The 20,934-nt window shown below is 43.8% G+C and overlaps 1 protein-coding gene across 1 annotated transcript in view; it reads left to right on the top strand.

The window, feature by feature from the left end:
• Positions 1–20,934, top strand: part of RPS6KA6 (ribosomal protein S6 kinase A6) — a 905,586-nt gene that overhangs the window by 248,392 nt on the left and 636,260 nt on the right. Inside the window, exon 4 of the mRNA XM_069612921.1 lies at positions 19,363–19,444. Within this exon, the coding sequence (XP_069469022.1) occupies positions 19,363–19,444 (82 nt within the window). The remainder of the gene's footprint in view (positions 1–19,362; positions 19,445–20,934) is intronic.

Here is a 20,934-nt window from a genome sequence, read left to right as displayed (position 1 = left end):
GTTCACGCACTGGAGCTTTATAATCTTTGCCTGCAACTCTTCTCTCAATAACAATCTCTGATACAGACTATGGACACTCGCATCTCCCACTAGCACTCATAGCTATCACATCCACTAAGTGTTAGATTACTCGTTTCAGCTCCAAGCCACCATCCGTGTCGGCACAACATCTCCCTAAAGCTGCTTTTAGGCTGCATACCAACACTTGTAAACTACTGCATAATCTGAAATGTATGCTGCTCATGTTCAAAATGATTACCGCCTATCTTTGTTCTAACATACTGGTGCCCCTTGAAATATCTGTTGGTTATCTCTGAAATGTTTACAGCCCACATTTGCTAAAAGCTGTTCTGACCATTAGGCTGCTCATTGCTGAAATGTTTACCGACCACCTTCTTTAAAAACTGCTGCCCATCAGGTCGTCCACTCAAACACAGCTTCTAGTAACTGACTGATCCACCCTAACTATTCAGGAGTACCTACTCTAAACATGCCACCCACACTCCCACAACGTACCACCCACACCATTTCTTCCAACCTTACTCACAGGCAAAACTACCACAGGACCCATGCTTGCACCACTAGCCCCCAGTCGCACCACTACCTCATCCAATCCACACTATAGCGCACAAGCTAACTCGCACCCCTTACCACCTCACCTAAGAAATCACAGGCTAAGCTCACGATTTGCACAATGCACACCCCACCCACGCCTAAAACCCACCCAATAAAGCTATCCCGCCACACGCCATTATCAACAGTCACATCAATCCCAAAAATCATCACCAAATCTAGCAAACCTGTTAGCACCTCCACCAAAACCAAATCAGGGAACAACCAGGGAACACAACTCAAATGTGCACTTATCAACGCACTTTCCCTGCCAGCTCATGCCACAGAGATTCAAGTCCTCATCACCGACCTTAACCTAGACATCCTAGCCATCACCGAGACCTGGCTAAATGAAGCCTCCGGCTCAGCCATCTGCCAAACCCTGCCATCAGGTTACATCATCTTACGCCAAGACAGAACCTCCAGCAAAGGTGGAGGGGTTGCCCTAATTCTCAGGGAAATTTCAATGCTAGGCAACTAAAAGCCACCGAGACAGACAACTTTGACATGTTATCAGTAACAATATCTCTATCGCCACACAACACCATAACACTTCACATTGTCTACCGTCCTCCAGGCCCAACTCTCGACTTCCAACCCAAAATCACTCATATCCTAGGGGACAACCTCAAAAAGAACACAAGTCATTCTCCTAGGTGACCTCAATTTAGGTTTCAAAGACCCCAAAGACAAAAAAGGCCAGGCCCTCACCAAAGCCATCAAAGACCTAGGTTTCACCCAACTAGTCAAAGACCCAACCCACACCAAAAGTTGCATACTAGACTGGATTCTGGATCACAACTGTGCCACCGACATCAGCTCTAACACCCCACGCCCATGGACTGACCGCCATCTCCTACACTTCTTCATACCCTTAAAAACACCAGTGAACCCAAACCTACCCGCACCAGCCACTATGACGAGATCCAAGAAACTGCTCTCACCGTGGAAAGAATCCTTCCCCTTCTAGAGACTTTGGTGCTTACTCATCCCATATCTAACCATCCCACAGAACTAGTAGACTTATATAACAGCACTATCAAAGTGATATTAGACTCTATCTCCCCAATGGAAAAGAAAAAAGACAAGCTTATTCTTCATGCTAACTCATGGTTCACACAAGAACTCCTTGATGCCCGAACTACAAAAAGAGCACTAACTTCATGGCACCCCTCCACCACCACAAGAGGCACCTACCTTACAGTTGCCAAAAAATACAAGCAGGTCATCTCTAAAGCTAAAGCAGCCACCTACAACTCCAGAATTGAGAAAGCCAACTCACAAGCCAAAGAGTTATTCTCTATTTACAATGAACTTGCCATCCTCCCCCAACCTCCACACAATCCACTGAGAAAAACGAAACATGGTGCAACAATATTCAACAAGCCATGTTAAACAAAATCAAAACATTCCAGAACTAAATTAAGACTCAGCTCGACAATCTGCCAAAAGCCACGTCATCGTCCTCCAAGCTCCCGACCTCACCGCCAGCTGCAGACCATCCACATGTCACAAACAAACCCTTACCCTTTGCATTCAGGAAAGTAACAATCCCTGGGGTCCTACTGATTATGAAACGCATCAAATCATCGATATGTAAAGGGGACATATGCCCAGCTAACCTAATCAAAGACTGTGCAACAGCCTTAGCCCCTTTTATCACCACCTTCATCAACGCTTCCTTCACCAATAGCACCGTCCCACTCGCCCTTAAGGAAGCATGGGTTCGGCCACTATTAAAGACACCTACCCTTGACCCAGACTCCCCCAGCAACTACTGGCCAATCACCACTGTGCCTTTTCTGCTGAAAATTCTAGATAAGGCTGCTTACTTACAGATTCAGGAGTACCTGGAAACTCACAATATCCAAGGTAAAAGCCAATCTGGCTTCCGCCCACGTCATGGCACAGAATCGGCCCTACTAGACCTTAAGAACCAACTACTCGAAGCCATGGACAAAGGCAAATCTTCTCTCCCCCATACTCTTGGATCTCTCAGCAGCCTTTGACTTGGGTGACCGCAAGATCCTGTGTAAACATCTCACCGACACTGCCCACTTCTCCCGAGAAGCTACCACCTGGATCACATCCTTCTTGGAGGACTGAGCTATGAGGGTCTTCTCCGACCAGGTCTCAGCCTCTCCCTCCCCCATTGGTTGCAGAGTACCACAATGGTCATGCACCTCCCCTAACTTTACAACGTATTCACCCTCCTAGAAGAATTTGGCATAGCCTTTACTAACTATGACGATGACGCACAAATTCTTCTCCCCCTAACCGGGAACTAGAAGCAAGGCCTCCCGACTTTCCAGAAGACATATGCTCACGTTCAGGCCTGGATGGCAGCCAATGGTCTCTGTTTAAATGTGGGAAAAAAACAGAAATCCTATTGATAGGTCCCAAAGAATCACTAAAAAAACTAGACGACTATTACAACTCTTTCAGTATTGAGAACACTGTTATCACAGCCTCTACTGCAGTGAAAACCTTGGGCGTCTACCTGGACGCTACCTTATCAACGGACAGGCAAGTCAGCGCCATCTCTACCTATGCTGCACTCTCAAAAAAAATCATAAATGCAGTAAAATCTTACCTATCTCCAAAGAACTGCCTCAACATTGCGAGAGCCACAATTGGCGCCAAACTCGATTACTGCAACATCCTGCTCCTAGGCACCTCCACCAACATCAACAAATTGCAAGCTGCACAGAACAGCGCCCAGAGAGCAGCCCTTCGCATTCCCAAGAGGGAACACATATCCCAGGTAAGGAAAGGCACCCACTGGCTCCCGATTAAAGATCGCATAACTTTCAAGGCCCTCACTATCGCTCACAAATGCCTTGCTCAGACCGCCCCAGATAGAATTCACCAGGCACCGGCCCACAGACCAAAACATTTACCAATACTCACACCTACAATCAATCCCAACATTCAACAGAGTCAAAGCCGGCGGCACCAGTTTTGAAATCTTAGCTCCCAAAGCCTGGAACGTGCTCCCGCTCATCTTAAGAAATGAAGAATCCCTCAGTCTTCGGAAAGGTGCTAAAAACCAAGCTATCTAACCAGTCCGCAGCCACAATGCCCCAACATTTTCCCTCTGTAACCTCGGAACACCCCATCAACGCTGTAATTTCACTTGTTTTACTGTCTGATATATCTGTCATAATCTGTACCAATGCCTCTGACATATCTGTCTGAACCTGTTAAGTGAATCTACTGTAAAAGCGCCACGATGCCTCTGGGCGCTTTATATATCCAAATAAATAAATAAATAAGGTAGCATAAGGTGTGTTTGGGAAGCGAATGGGACTGGGTGAAAGAAAGGTGATTGAGTAGTGGCAGAGGGTTGAGTAGTAGTATGGAGGAGGGAAGTGTAAGAAGTAACTTCAACAGGTGCAGCTAGTATTTAGGAGTGAGAACATCGTAGGGAGGGTGGAGTGGTGGGAGGAGTGGGACTGAGTAAAGCAGAAGAAAGAGTAGGGAGAAGTGAGATTGCTTTTGACATAGACTGAATCTATCCGAGTGTAAGGCGCCATCTGGATAGAGTAGCATTTCCCCGATCGAGTTTTGACAGGCAGCTTTTAGGGCATCACTGGTGTTATAGGTCTGCTTCAGACAGAATGGGGTCAGCCTTCGGTAGCACCAACCGGGGGTTGCGGATGCCTGGCTTACGGAGGGGGGTTCAAGAATAGTGTGAGAAGGATGGCCATAGAGCTCTCAAAGATTCTAATCAAAGCCCTCAAGCTGTCAGAGATGATTTCTGTGCTATCTTTGACACCAACTCTCTCATACTTTTCCTTACTCTCCTCTCCCTACAACATTCTCCTTGCTATCTCTACACACAATCTCCTTTTCGTCTCTCAACTTTCCACACTCAGACTCTGATTTTCTCTGTCTGCCTCCTCCAGTCCGCTACTCTCCAGCTCCCACCTGCTCTTTCTCCTCTTTATACTCTTAGCTTGGTCTTGTCACCCTCTTACTTCTCCTGTCCCGACTCTCCAGCTGCCTACTGATGATTTTATTCCCTTTGCTCCAGCTCTCACTCCTCCCCATACTACCAGTCTCTTCTCTCCTGCCGTTCACTTGGTCTCTCCCCTCCCCACCCTCCAGAATTACCTAGAATCACTCACACCCAATTGGTCCCCCCCTTTCTCACTCCCAACTCCTTACATTCTCTCTCCAAAAAACTCAATTTTCATTGAAGTCCTCCATGTGCTGCACACTCTTCTCTGGTCTTTTGGTCCTTTTTCCCCTTCCTGGCCTCATCCAATCATCTCTCACTTACAACTGACATGGCTACCATTTCACAGCCCTCCTTTCCTGCCTAAATGCTTCTGTCTGCTCTCATTGGTTACCCAGGTCCGCTGCTTCCCAGGACCAATCTGTCGAGTCCCAACGACTCCCATCTCCTTCCCTTTTGAGCCAGAACCTCCCCTGTTCATAAGGGTCCTTAGCCCCACTCCTTTTTCAACCTCCACCTTTGCCATGCAGTCCATGTGAACCTTTGTTCGGTTTCCTTCCTGGGTAAAGTAAGTTCTTGTCCACAAAGGTTTAGGGGAGTGTTCCCTGGTCTCCCCTAATGCTGGCCAGATCCCTACTGGTTCTAGCTCTGCCACCCCACTCCTCTCCTGGAGCCAGTCTGCGTTTTATGGGGTAGGTGTTTGGTCTCGCATTCAGCTCCTGAATGGTGAAACCTTGTCCATACCCATTTGAGTAACAAATCTGCTCCATGCTGGGTGTTGTCCGTGGGGCCCAGGTGTGACTTGAGCTTTTCTTCCGGTTGGTGCTGCTTTCTGGGAACCATTGGCCATCCCAGGCATCTGAAGAGTCCGATACATGCTGGTCAATGCAAAACCATCTGAAAGATTATGAACAGGGCAGAGGCTGATGGGACAGGGACAGAAGCACAAAAGTACATGTATGGCTCCAGGCATACTGGGTAGCCAAGGAATGGGACCTCCCTCAATTCCCCCACCTGCTTTCTGTCTGGCTCTGGCATTGCCCTTGTAGGTTGCCTGTTCAGTATGAGAGGGGTTTTAGGACCCCTTTAACAAGGACCATGACCGCTGTGACACACGGCCATGCTCTCAAATAGTGCCTCGCGCAGCCTTTTTAAAGCCTTGAAAACATTTTTTGGCCCATCTTTTAACATTTTGTCAGATGAATGAATCACTGTTGTCACTCTTTCCCCTTGCGGTCAGCGTTCTTAAGTATTTTGTACACCAATGGAGTGATATTAATCACTAAATATTTAAATTAATTAAAAAAATAAGAATTGTCAATGCCAACTGCATCATTAGCAAGATATGATTGCTGCAAATGTGATAACGTTCCATTTATTGAAAGCTTCTAGAAGTATGAGCACACCCCATGGCAGAATAAAATAAAAATGGCTACCAGATGGTTCACACCACACCTCAGATGGCTGAAGAAAACAGAAGAATCTCGAACAAGTGTGGAGGGAAGACCACAACCAATAGAACAAAATCACACACCAGAAACGGACATGGCTCTATCAAGCTGAAATCCTGAAAGGGAAAAGAAATATGCTATGCCGAGTGATTCTCAGAAGCCAGCGACACAGAGAAAGGGATGGTCAACATTCTCAATGAGATGTCTTACAGCTTGCAATGAAGCAAAAATTCTATGTGATGACCTTGCACACCACTTCAAAAAGAAATTCATAAACATCCAACAAGTCATCAATGCTATGATCCAGGAGCCAGGCAACCGCTTCACCAACTATCCAGTCCCGAGGCCACCACAAGAATGGACTACTTCACACCCATCTCGACAGAAAAATTCACTAAACTAGTGAAGGAACGCTACAAAGCCGAATCCCCAATAGTCCCTGGCCAACCAGACATCTACAAGAAAATCCTCAGCAAAGAGACACTGGAAGAAACTTTCGCAACCTCATGAACCACTCGCTGACAACAGGAATCTTACCAAAGAGCTTTAAAGCATCCCACATTAAACCACTCCTCAAAGATCCCTCAGGAAATGGAAAGCCCCACTAATTAGCAACCTATATTAACCCTACTCGGCAAGCTCCTAGAAACCTATGTATATGGACAAATCCTGACACCTGTAGAAACCAACCATCTACTTGACCTATGTACTCTTGACTCCAACACTACATCTGCACTGGCATTGCTAGACCTTTCAGTGGCCTTTGAACCAGTCGACCACATAACCCTCATCAAAAAAACAATCCAAGAAATGGGTATAAGTGGATACAATCCTTCCTGACAGAACTGAAATCACCTGCTTACTATCGTTCACCTCAACACCTCCCATACGCCCTCTGTGGGTTTCCACAAGTATCATACTTCTCACCACTACTATTCCACATTTACAGGAACCACTCATGAAAATCATCAAAGGAAATGGTCTCACCTGCTTGTAACTATGCAGATGACACTCGATCTACAAAATCAATTGCAGTGGAGCGGTAGTCCATACCCTTACCAATTGCTTCTTGCAAATAAACGGTTCGATGAGCAGTGACAGCCTTAAACTCAGCCTGGACAAAGCAGATATTATGATCATGCCGAACAACCTCCCACTTAAACGACACACAACATGGCTTACCAAAACAGGAAAAGGACCAGAAGAATTCAAAGTAGTTAAACATCTAGGAATATTGATGGGCAAATACCAAACACTAGAACCCAAAGTGAATGCAGTATGAAGAAATGCTTCTCCCATCTACGTACACTCACAGATACTACCCTTTCTCACACAACACTTGTGATCATCTCTCTCTCTCTCTTTCATGCCAATCATAGACTATGCCAACAGCATCTATGTTGGAATGCCAGATTTCCTTACCAATAAAACTGCAACTGGTTGTGACGAATCTGAGTATGTCTTCTCTTCTCCCCAAGGGGAGACATTTCTCATGGGGCCAGGGCGGTGCATCCACAGTGCAATAGTCCCCCTTGGGGTGGTGCACTGAGGGAGGATCACAGGGGGTGGGATTCCTCTGTGGTACTGGGGACGACCATCAAAGAATGTGGTATGTGCCTGCTTCAATAGACTCAACCCCTTATTCAACCCTAAACCCTCCTCCCCCCTCTCTAAAAAGAGTTGATGTATTTTGCTGTCAAGTCAGTCAGAACAACATACCTAACAAGACTGAGACCAGAAAGTACAAACTGTTAAACTGGTAATTTGGGAACTGTCACTGTGAAGAAGATAACCAGGAGTCGGAGGATTACTCTGGGAAGGGGAGGAAAGAAGCAGAGTGAGCGGACTAGCTTTTGATCACACCTGATTGGTCCAAAAAGTACAACAATGTTACGCAGGACTTTCAAAGCCACTGGAGATGGAGTTCCTTCTGAGGAGGAACAAAGGGAGCTGTGCAGGAAAGCAACAGAAATGAGCCACAGGGTAAGCCGTGCTAAGGAGAGGGAGAACCCGAATGTGGTCCACCAGCAGAGACTACTTGGGTTGCTGCTGAGAGTCCTCTGGGTGTCCCAGGTCCTGGTGAGGTGAAGGAAAGGGAGAACGCACCGCCGTGAAGCATCAGAGTGCTTCCGAGCCACAGCTAGAGCCTCATAGCGGGGCGCTGCTGTGTGGGAACCATTGTCACATGTAAGAAGAAAGGAAACTGGTGCTCTGGGTGTCATGGAGGTGCAGGACGCACAGGATTAATGCTGAACGAGAAGTAGAGGGTCTGGGACCCCAAGTGACTTGTATACTTGGCAGGAGAGTGAACCAAAGGGATACAACGAAGCAGTGCGAGTCTGGAACCCGCACCCAAACAAGAGAACGAGAAGCAGAGGGTCTTGGACCCCAAGCGAGTTGTACTTGGCAGGAGAGTGAAGCAAGCAAATGCAACGTACCAGTGCGAGTCTGGGATCCACATCCACATAAGGAAAGGAGGGTCTGTGACCCTGTGAGAGAAAGAGACATTCAAGGAGAAAAAACTGACTTGTTCCCAAGGCGAGCAAGTTACACTGGTGCGGACCACATCTCTCTGTCCGTTATGTTCCCTTTCTATCCATGACACCCAAAGGTCCCCAGCTGAGGCTCTGCCTTGTGGGAAAGGCAGCGGTTGCATGATGCCCTGTGGGACCAGAACTCACCACCCTGATCACAGAGCAGCTGAAGAGAAAAATGATCTTGCCTTTTAAACCATTCTCACATTCCATCAAAGGTTGGACTTAGTGGTGTGTGTCCCAGCCTATGGCCTAGTAGAGCAAGGTCCTATCTCTAGAGGGAGACTTCTGTTTTTAACAGAAAAAAGCGGGAAAACAGTCTCTTCTTTGCACTTTTGTCACATCAACCTGTGTAATGCCTAATGGATAGACACATTTCAGGGTATGTTACTGGTTTGTGGTTTACTGAAATCTTCTAAAGTTTAAACAATATCGAAATTGCTGGGAGTTATTTTGCTCCTGCTTGCAACCTAGAAGAGCATGGATAGCTTGACATCCACTACCACGAGTGCCTTTTAAATCCACAAGGTCAACTGGTGCCATACAAACCTAGCTATGTGGCATTAACTCTGTGTTTGGAAATGTTTACAAAGGAGAAGGAGCATTAGGACACATCTAGAAGACATTACAAGTATAATCGGTCTTTTACAAGGGACAACATGGTATAGTTTGTATAAAGTTATGTTTGCCAATTGATTTTGATTTAGCCTCCTGTTTCCCAAAAGTAACTTCTGCTTCCTGGCTGATGCCGATACCCAGAAGAGACTTTTAGCTGCTGTTCATCTAATGTTTGTTTTGATCTCTTTATCCCTTCATGACATTGATCTTTCCAACAACACAATAGGCTGTACCTTGTATTTGTATTTATTGTGTTTATATAGCGCTTTAATCCAAAGCGCTGTACATTTTCACAACAAGGTGCATAAAACATTTTCTAACAGTTGAAGCAAATAACAAAACATGGATTAAACAGTATGTAGAGCAATTAATCGGTGAGGGTGAGAGGGAAGGAGGGGGTGAGGATGGGAAAGGAGGACGGAAAAGGAAGGGCATTAGGGTGAAGAAGCAAGGAGGGTAAGGGGGGAAAAGGGGTGTTAGGGTGGGGTGCTTAGGGGGAGATGTGAGGGGAAAGGAGTATCATATTAGCAGAAAATAGCTTCATAGTAGATCTGACCTTGCAAGGACACCACTGGACAATGCCATAGATGGGTCTGCTGCACAGGCTCAAACAGTACAATTTGACTAAGGCAGAGCAACAGAAGGAAACCTTGAAAGTGAAAGCCAACTGCCACCGATAGGATTGATTGCAATGACTCTGACCTGGCCTTCGGCACCCTTCAGATAGATTTCCAAATGGTCGGCATATGAAACATTCCTTTGGTACAATCGTACATTGCAGTATGTGTTGTCTGGCATCAAGCGCCCACTTGTCTGTGAGGAAAACATGATGTGTGGAAGTGTTAAGTGACAACTTTGATTTGAAAGGGCAGAGCGAACATGACCAATGCAATTGTGAGAAGGATACATGAGCGAACGTTCATTCATAAAGGAGGCAAGCACGTCATTTCTGAAGACCCCAGTCTCTCCACCACTGCGTGTCCAGAGTCCTGCTATGGAAAAAGACAGCCTCGTGTGTTGAATCCAATGTAAAAATCTAAGTCCGCTTGTTTACCGTTTCTGCATTGAGGGCAGTGGCAACTGGTACATGAGGGGAGAGAGAAAGGAGACCCAGATGTCATTTACCTAAGTGTAAACAACTTCCGCGCTCAACCTTCTTCGTTTTTTTCTCTTTTGATTTTTTTCACTTTGAGCTCAATCTAGAAAGGGAAAAAAACTGGGCAGGTGGTTGTGGGGCAGCACAGCTGGTTGATGTGTGGGAACTGTGAGGTTCCTCCATTCTCAGATTAAAATGGACTACTTGGTGTGTGGCGCCTTTATTGATCACCCATATCCACTGAGAGCAGCGTTCATCCCTGCCTCAGTCACACACAGCGTGTGGCTTCCTCTAGGCTTCGAGCGGAGGGGGAGAGGAGAGGGCAAAAGCTGCGAGTGCAATATATATTCCTATATTCAATGTTTTACGCTCTACCAGACACGTTTCATTACTTTCTGATCGGAAGGCGCAAACCGCATCTGCACGGTTTTAAGGGTTAGAGTTTGTTCTGCCTTCGTGCTTTTTGGTACCATACCATAGGACACATATGGAAACTGCACAGCTATGGGCGATTGAGGGATATGTGCTGTACTTCAGGGCTGTATACCACATGGCACAAATGGCAGTTTCACAGTTAGGGTTGATTGTGGGGTATTTGTAGTGTCCAATGTTTCTGGGTGCCATACAACAGTGTATGCACAGTAGCCGGATAGTGAGGAATTTGTACTGCCATGAGCCCCTGAGTGCCATTCCATCGGGCACACTTGTACAGTGGCCTCAGACCCTTCCTTGGTAGCTATTCAATACCATTAATCTGCCATACAGCCCAACCTGGGCAGGGCTCCCTCATGCCCATACCTGGCTGCTCGGCCCTCTCTCTCGGATCTGTTCTGGTACTTCGATAAACCCAATCCAGATCAAGGCTCTTTTTACTGGGCGGCTTGAGCACACTTCAGGCCCATTATTCATCCAATTACTTCAGACCGTAACTGGTTTTTACAAGGAAGCTGCCAATCGTTATACCAATCACTGTAACATTTGCTTGCATGAGACATCGAGATACCACCTTTAAGTGCTGACATACAGCCATCCAGCAGTCCTGCAAAATCACAAACCTACATCTTCCTGAATATATCGCCCCACCCGATGTCGGTCAAAAACTTTACCTACTTTCTTGTCACCTTTTCTTATCCACAGCTCCCTTCTCTCCACCTTACTAAGGTCTGGTCATCCCTCATGGGGACACAATACAGCTACTTCCCCAATAAGCCAGGCCCTCTTTATACTACAGTATAAAAGCTTCATATATGTAACGCAGTGGATATTGATCGACAAACAGGCTAGACAAGGGAATAGGTTTAACAAAGGATTTTTTATTACAAAATGTGTACAGGATTGGTCAAAATAAAGTGTATAAATTAAACTAAATGCTGTCAAGATGGTTCTGCTTCTTCGTAGGATAGTGCTGTGGGAAAACATCCAAATAAAGTGTCTCTCATTAAAGTTCTGCCCCTACTCTATAAATCCATGGGCTGGATGTCCTCTGGAAAATCCTCACAATATTTGTGAGCTCGGTCCTTTCTTTTAGGGGTTCACCCACCCCATTTTTCAGTTCTTTGCAGGGGCACGGGGAGGGGTCTCTTCTCCTGAGTTCATAGTTGCGGGTTTAACGGTTTCCGCATCATATTTTCCCACAGTTCTCAGGGTCTTATCTCCTTGTCTTTTGGAGCCAATAGGTGTAATTTGTAAGCAGGGTCAGAAGAGGTGGCCCGTCTAGTATGGATTGGAGCCAGAGGATGACGGAAGGCTGTCCTAATGCTGGCACATGGTTTTCACTAGATTACCCACTTCATTACTCTATCGGGGTTCTGCTGCACCAGCCGCCTGCTCCAATTCCACTCTCCTCTCTGGCATCTCACCTCAAGTTTTGCTCTCAGAAAGCTTTTTCCTCTGTTCACTACCTTTTGTAAGAGTTGCTCTTTTTGTTTTCGCGTCTGCTACATTCTCTTAACTAATATTCTCCTCTACAACTTTCTGTACCTACCCTCCCCAGTCCTTCATAAATGGAAAGGGCAACTGTTTGGCTTCCCGTATTCTGCCTATGCATGAGGGGTCCTGATATGGATAGCGCCCCTGGTCCCTTTCAACGTTACCCACATTAAAACAGGCAATGAGGGCAGGATGGTGCTGGTACAAGGTCTCCTTGAACTGGTGGACACTTGCTTTGTTAATACGTATGCTCCCAACCACTCCAATCACTGTATCCAAGACTTGCCCCTATAGGAATAGCAACATTATATGGAGGGAGACTTTAATTGCACAGTGAACCCGACCCTAGATAGATCAGATGCAAAATAAAGGAAACCAGCCCCGCCAGCCAGAACACTGCAGACGCCCCTAGGATCATTTGACCTGAATGATATTTTTACAGTACTCCATTCGGATACCAGGCATTACTCGCATTATTCAGCGCCACGCAAAGTGGAAGTGTATACTAGGATAGATTATTTTTTTGTAGGTAAGGAACTGGCACATCTTGTCACACTTGCTCAATATAAGGGTAGGGTTCTGTCAGACCATGCCCCGCTTAGCCTAAAATGGCAATACGTGTCCTCCAAAGTTCAGATACCTACGTGGAGGCTAAGATGCGGATCCCTTTAAGACCACCCCCTTCCGCGACCACTTCCTAGATAGCATTATTGACAAGTAGCGTACCTAGGGCTGGAACTGTTTGGGAAGCGCTGAATGTGGTAGTTAGAGGTGCCGCCATTGCCAGGTCAAGCAGTGTCCAGGCAACTCTTAATAGAGTATTGGCCTCTGTGAAGGAACAACTTAGGAAATTGGAGCAATCCCCTACAGAGAAAACTAGTGAGGAAGCAGAGATAATGGAGTTAAAACACATTTGCATGGAAGGCTGGGAGAGGTAGGGTAAACATAAATTGACTTAATACATTGAGAGGCAGCATAAAGAGGGGAATAAACCCTAGCATGGTTATATAAATAAAGAAGACAGTGACCCTATTCACTCGATATACACGCAGAATGCGGACCTTTGCCACACCCAGAGTGGTATTCATGAGGCTTTCCAAGAATGTTATCGATCCTTTTATCAAGAGGAACTCCCAACGCCCAGATCCCATTTACAGGACGTGTTAAACGAGATAAGATTCCCTAGACTAAGCCAAAAGGCGTGAGACAGCCTGGAGGCACCCATTCCCATGCAGGAAATTCTGAGTACAATTCAAGTCCTGCTGACAGGAAAGACTCCATGTTCAGATGGGCTGCCTAGCGAATTTTATAAAGAAAATGCTCAAGAGCTCGCTCTGCATTTGCTTAATACCTTCACTGACTCTTATGAGGCGGTTGTTCTTCCACACAGCCTGAGGGAATCCATTATCATACCCCTCCTCAAGCCCCATAAACCACGACAGTGTGTGGCTCGTATAGGCCCCTGTCAATGCTTAACCAGGACAATAAGATACTGACATCCATATTGGCAGACAGGATGAAAAAGATGATACACATCCTAGTGCAGCCAGATCAAATAGGCTATGTGCAAGGCCGAAGTATGACTTTGAATCTGAGGCGGCTACACCATGTGATGGATAGCACTGCATCCTGGGGGACCCTGTGTGCCATATCTACGCTAGATGCAGTGAAAGCGTTTGATTCAGTGAAATGGGAATGGCTATATGCACGAATTTTGGGAAAACAGCAATTAAGACAACAGGGCCACCACTTAAGCCTGTGGACATGAAGGTATAATAACAAGGCGATTGAAATGCATATAAGGATATAATACAAATAGTGAGTGAGTAGAGTGTTTCACTATGCTGAACACGCCCTTTTAACTTAATAGACAAAGGCCCCAAGAACGTGGGGACAAAGTCAGAACAATACATTCATTTGCATACATGAGATAATGGGATTTGCAAGTGAGGGCAGTCTTTTTCTGTTTTCCTCCGCAGAACTATAAAGAAAAACGAATGTGTAAGAAAGCACATAATAAATAAGGAAAATTAAGGTTATGGAGGAACCATCGAGTGGCACACAACAGTAATTTCCAATTGAAGGTCAGTAGTACATGACTTAGCATTAAGATTCTTTCTTCAGAAGCTAAATCAGCAAGCACTATAATAAATGGCTCATGTTTGTCCCATGTAGTGGAACAGGTCCAAACCCTGTATTGAATACAAAAGAAAATAAATCTGAAGTCTGCCCTGCACACTCTGTAACAAGATTAAGGTCAGTAGGTTGCACATATGGTAGAGACATAGTAAAAGAATCTAAGAATTTCAGAGATTCGTTTTAAGTAGTTTTATGCATTTTGTCTTATAGCTGCCTTGCTCAAAGAGCTGGGGGTCCACCAGATTGATTAGCAAATCCAGCTAATCATTTTTCTGTCCTTATGAAAGCCCTGTACAGAACCACATGAGAATGCTCGGGAAAAGCGTATCCACCAGAAGGGCTGAAACACATGTCAACCAAAATCTAACTGAATATAATGGGCTGGGTAGCCCTTTTTCCAGAAAGGTGAATACTATGTTCTTCCCACAGCAAAGTTACACCTGTACATTATATATTGAAGGCCCATGTAAAGGGTTTGTTGGTTGTAATATTTTTCAACTTTCTCCGTTTTGATGTACTCGGTGTGTCAAGTGTGGATTTGACTATTATCAAATGTCAAAACGTTTCTTAAAAGATGGTGGTTTTCAGTTTGATAAAAACATATCACCTCATGAACACCAAAATCCTTTGCAGTGTTGATGTTTGTTGTACTGTTATCTAAATGTCTTCCATACATTTCGTATGGCATCATGTGCTTAAGATTTTTATAAAAAAGACATTTATATTTTTGATGATGAATAATGCTCTGGTGTTAATGCTGATGACTTGTTAAGCATCTATCTACGACGATGTGCAATCCTATATTGTGTTAGTGTGAAAGGGAGGGTTAACAGGTTTCCTCTTATATATTGGGTTTACTGAAAGGAAGTAAAATATTTAACGCAACATACACACTCCTCAAGCAAAAATTGCAGAGAAAAACACACCCCTATTCTGTGAAACCTCAGATATCTAGGACTCCATTAAATTGACAGCAGCAACAACCAGTTTCAAATAAGGCACACAATTATTCACCTTATATCGAATCACAATGGCAGATAGGACAAAAGGAAGGGATAATGACCCATTTCTAAGAGGATGAATTTTCATTCATATTTGCATTTAACACTATCCATTATCCATTCATACATCCTCACGCTACAACATGTCCCTAAACTTTCATTCATCTTCAAAACTTAAATTCCCCTCTCCCGCAGCATAGCCTTAATTGCTAATCTATCTTCATGATTTTTTTGATTTAGTATTTCTATCACACATAACCAAAAGGAACCAAGCAATAAAATTGCATCTCTGCGCAGGTGATTTAATACTACAGATCAGGAATCCAGATCCGTTATGGGCAGTTACTCGAAAAGAAAAGTCTTCCTATTTTTCATAAATTCACCCAAGGTTTCAATTGTGTGAGTTTGTGTGTGTATGAATTCAAACCTTTTTTCACAACACAACAGCTGAAACTATGCTTGTTCTACCCTCAATGGCACCCCCCCCCTCAATTCAACACCTGCTTACTATTACCATGCTGTAACTTTAAAAATATCTTTTTGTTATGTGGGATGATTCAACACACTTATTGCTCTGCCACGCAGTATCACTGTGTTCTGATGGTGCCGGAAACATCAAAATGGCCGCAAAACTCTTGTGCGCGCCAAAACCTCTGGAAATCGCGCTTTGCAAAGCACAAAAAGATGGCTGCCCAATCTGCCATGCATGTTGTCAGTGGTGGAACAGAGATCTCACTCCTGAAACATGTCACTGGGCTCCACAACATGTGAAGATGGAGTACAGAAGGAAAAGCAGTGCTTTGCTGAAGGAAACCCCAAAATCTTGCTTTAAATCCTTTTTCTTTGTTGCTGAAACTGCACAATGTCAGTACAAAACACCCTCAAACGTCCAAAATTCTTGCTGGGTGCTACTATTCACTTAGTACAAGAAACCATTGTGAATTTATAATGTCCTGGAAAAGCTGAAAGCATCAAGGGATTTCCACATCAAAAGTGGCTCTGTGGATATGTCAAAATTTGGGCGCAGTACCCTCGGCCGCCTGAATGACAGCTGACAGGGGCCTGCAGGATGAAAACTTTAAACATGTATAAACTAAAATCAAATGTTTGCCAGCTAAGAGGCCTGTTATTGAGAGTAACCCATCTTGTAATTGTTTTGATTCCATGGTTTAAAATCTTGAAGTATTTAGCTGTGATTTGATCCCACAAGTTTGTTGTATGCTAAGGGAAAATTCAACAGAATTAACATTTAAATGTAAGCCTGGCTAAAGCAACCAAACTGGAATAACCGCTTTCCTCAGAGGCAAGGCCTCCCCCTCCATCTCCCTTCTCCAGGAAATCACACCTAAATGATAATTATAGGGTGGGGGAAGAACCTGGTCTGCAGTGGGGAAGGAAACAATGAACAGCTGCAAAGCAGGAAAGGCTAGGTGTGAAGACCGTCGTAAAATGGTCTCTGCCAAGAGAACAGGGAGGAGACTTCTCCTGAACTGAAGGGAGACAAAAAGAGGCTGAAACAAACAACCATCTGTGGCTGGACATTCACAAAGAACATTTTGTTTGAATACCTATAATTTGTCACTTAAAATTGTCAAAAACACAAAAATAACAGAATTGTAAATCTAATTTTTGGCTGCACATTTGAAGAGGCGGCAAGATTGTGTGACATATTGTGGAAAGAAACGGCAGAAAATGTGATTTTACACCAAATGTATTTCTTCTAGAAGTATGAAACTTTATGCACTTATGCCCATGTTATACGTGCACACTTGTAGAAATTTGCTGATAAATGGGACATTGTGTTCCTGATGAGAAGGGCGAAATTCTGGGAAAAGTAGACACAAGATCCCACAGCTACGGGGTTTGGAGGAGTAGCTGCTGGACAAAATATGTAATCTATACATGTGGTTGTTATAGAGGTTGCATATGTGTAAATATGTATTGTGTTAAAAGTAGATATTTGTGTTCAAGAGGCTAGGGGTGGGCTCTACGCCTCATAAACCCACACCATAAAGGTGACACCCTGTTTTCTCCTCCTATCAAGGCAGAAAGGAGATTCTGACCAATCCCTGGCAAAGGGGCAAGCTTAGGCTAAACCGGCACACACACACACCCTTTAGCATAGTATAAATAGAGACAGCAGAGGGCAGAAAAGGAAAGACAGATTCACCCACTATCTGAATGGTGGCGGAGCACCCTGCTGCAGAACTTTCCATCTTCCTTGCTCCAGACTCCAGAAACTTGGCTTGGCAAAGCAGAACCCATTGCATAGCTGAACCACTTTCAGCTAGGCCTCAATTTCCAGACCCAGAACCAACCCCACAAACCTAAGGGGAACTAAAATACAGCCGGGCTGCGCTGTACTGCTTGCCTGCTGAAATAATTATGATCAGAACCAAAAAGGGCAGATCCAATCCAGTCCTGTGCCGTGCTGTGACCAGAGTGCATGGCAGATGAGATCCAGTCCTGTGCTGTGCGGTGTCCAGCGCGCCTTGACGCTGCTCAAATCCGATGTGCCCAGCAGTCTGTCCTGACCAGAATCCCTGGCCAGAATCCTGAGGGTTCCGTTTGAAACATATCTAATGAGTATCTATAGATACTGTCACTAGCATATAGACCTTGTCTAGTCAATCCCTATCTTAAATCAACCCTATCTTGTCTTTAGAACCTGAATTGTTAGGAGTACTTTTGAATTGTCTGAACTCTCCATCCAATCCCTCCTATCTTCCTCCTGTGCTAGTTTTGTTAAAACTATCTCTGTGCTGATCTTTTCTCGTCTGAAGAAGGCGGGACCACTGCAGGCAGTCACCCTGATCAAGTGCCTGTGTTCCTGTGTGGTATTCGTTGTCTTCATAGTTATCCTCTATTGTAAGAAATCCTTTAAGTCATTTTAAAAGTGCATTCCTGTTTCCCATTCTTGCGCCTATCTAAAAAAAAACGACCTCCACTAAAAGGTCCATAACTTCATCCGTTTTTGTGCTAGAAACAAAATTTCAACTTCTGCTTGTAGCTAACATCCACAGCTTAAAATCACATCTAAAACACATCCCATATCCTTACAGTTATCACATTATTGCGCAGTGAAAAGTTTGCCATGAATTTCGTTTTAGGGAAATTCTTACACGTGTAAAACAGCTTATGATTGCTCCCGACCTTAATTTTAAGATTTCAAATTGTTTTCTTGGTATTAAATAATTGCTAGCATTTGTGTGCAACTATCCAAAGCGGCTCCCGTAAGAATTATAACAATTTCAGCAATCTAAACCATATTTAGTGTTTTTGCCCAATCCTTTTTCAAGATAACTTTAAAAGCCATTCAGACTGCTTGACAGTCGATTCTGTTTTCTCTTGTGTTTGCTGGCGGAAAGTGGGATTGTTATTTTGTTTGAATTCTGCTGTTCCTAAATACCAGCTCTCTCCTCCAATCTCTTTACATTGTCTATTGGGGGCTTGAGGGGTGCGCAGGGGGAACCTTTAACCACAGTGCTATTTGATCTGACACACACACAAAAGTATTATTTCTGTGCTGAATTGTTTTGCTCGTTATTACTCCTTGTGGATTAAAGAGATTATTCTGTGTCACATCACCCCATTGGTGATTGTGTACCCATTAAAACATAGTGTGATTAAATTGTAAATGCATAAATAAATATTTTAACTTTGCAAACCAGCCTGATTCCTGGTTCAGTGTGACCGGGGGGTTGCAGGAGAGGGGCGTGATATGAGTGGTACATCGTTCAGAATAAAAGAACTTTTAGACAAAATAAATAAGGATTTCAGTTGTGCATTACACGCTAGGCGTTGACCTGGGTGTGTGCCGGATTGAAATCACTTACAGTTAAGAGCATCTTTGAAAAATATTTTGCTTGTAAAAATCTTGCTTACTCAAAATGATTACTTTTTTATTCTGTGCATGGTAGGTTGTTCATTTTGTTTTCTTCTACTATACAACATGTTATGACATAGCCACACATGGCAAGTTTCAAATGAACTTCAACCATGCCTATCAATATTGTTTTAGGTTTTTTTAGTTCGAAAGATAATTGGACCGGATGCTGAGCAGTTTTATGCAATGAAGGTATTGAAGAAGGCTTCTTTAAAAGGTAAAATATTTAAGTAAATTCTTAATTTGTTACATGTAGGGTTTTTGATAGCTCTTTAAAATGTAGTGATCATCTGATTCACAGCTCTTTTCTGTAGTATGTAATATCTTGTTTCCCGCCAAGAATGTTTTCTTAATTTTGGGATTCATATTGTCATATGTAATGTTTGCTGTTTTAATGATATATATATATATATATATATATCATCTAAAAGGACCAATATCCCATGCCACAGAAAAGTATCCCAGCACTCAGTTTCTGATGGTGAAAAATTGTGAATTTATTTAGAAAGATGATCCATAAAAGAAATATCCAATATGGACTTCCAGAAGAACATTACTACCAGGACAAAACTTAAAACGCCACACGTTCCATCCCAATGCTGGGACTTCGTTAGGCAATACTACATGCATGACATGCTTTTCGAGCAGAGTGGTATGACCTAGTGCACTAGAATAGGATACGCATTTAGTGGGGTTCTGATTATACTAATTTGAGGCATCGCACTAGAGGGAAACGGGTGACCAAACGGCTAGTGTCTCGACAGAATCTCGGCATATCGCGGCGCTGCTCTGTCCGAGCGAAGACATGTCTATCCGTTTTCTATTGAATTTCCACATGGTTAGCATACAGCATGTCCCCCTGGAATAAGGACAGGTGGGAACTAATATGTAATTGAATCTCTCAATTAGTCTACCACTGGTGTCAATTCACGCTGAGTTATTCAAAATGTCCGGTAACTCATGGTTAAGATCATGAAAGGTATTCACTTGCGATAATAGTGGCACATGCACACCGATGGGTATACTTTAAGAGGGATAATATTAGTAAAAGTATAGGTTGATGAAAAAGATACAGAATAAGAAACACAAACTGCAAAACTGTGTGAAGATATATTGCTTTGACAACGTTCTCTATATGTTTTCTATTTCTTTACATGTTGTTTATGTTGGGATGCCTTGTGGCGTAATGCATTTATTCAATAATGAGTGAATGTTCTTGTCTTGACACTGAATATGCATAATTGACTGATTTTGATGAAATATCTACATGTGTTCTTGCACTATGAAATATTACATATACAAACATATTGAAATATAGGTTATATTATGGGAATTGTGACTACTTCCTGTGGTGAACATGGTGGATTTCTTTGCTTAAAATGATACTCGACCTGGGTACATATTGGTTTGAACATGATGTATGATGATTATATTTGAGGGTTGGATCTAATGGCGATTATAAACTGTGACTGACTAAATATGGACCAGATGAGGATTAAAAGGCCCTGATGAAGGACATTGCAAGTCCGAAATGCATTGGTACCATCTGCATCAGCACTTACATTTTGTTGATTAAACTTTAAAAATACTTGGAAAACCTGAACAATCCAGAATTATGTTTTATACAAAGAACTGCATGGAGAATTCTAAATTCAATTTGAACCATTGAACTATATATTATAACCACATAGTGGATATTCGAGTGTG

The sequence above is a fragment of the Ambystoma mexicanum genome, chromosome 5p (genome assembly GCF_040938575.1).
Source record: "Ambystoma mexicanum isolate Mex_15411 chromosome 5p, UKY_AmexF1_1, whole genome shotgun sequence".
NCBI lineage: Eukaryota > Metazoa > Chordata > Amphibia > Caudata > Ambystomatidae > Ambystoma > Ambystoma mexicanum.
Note: the sequence above shows the minus strand (reverse complement) of the source record. Positions and strands in the feature narration are given on the sequence as shown.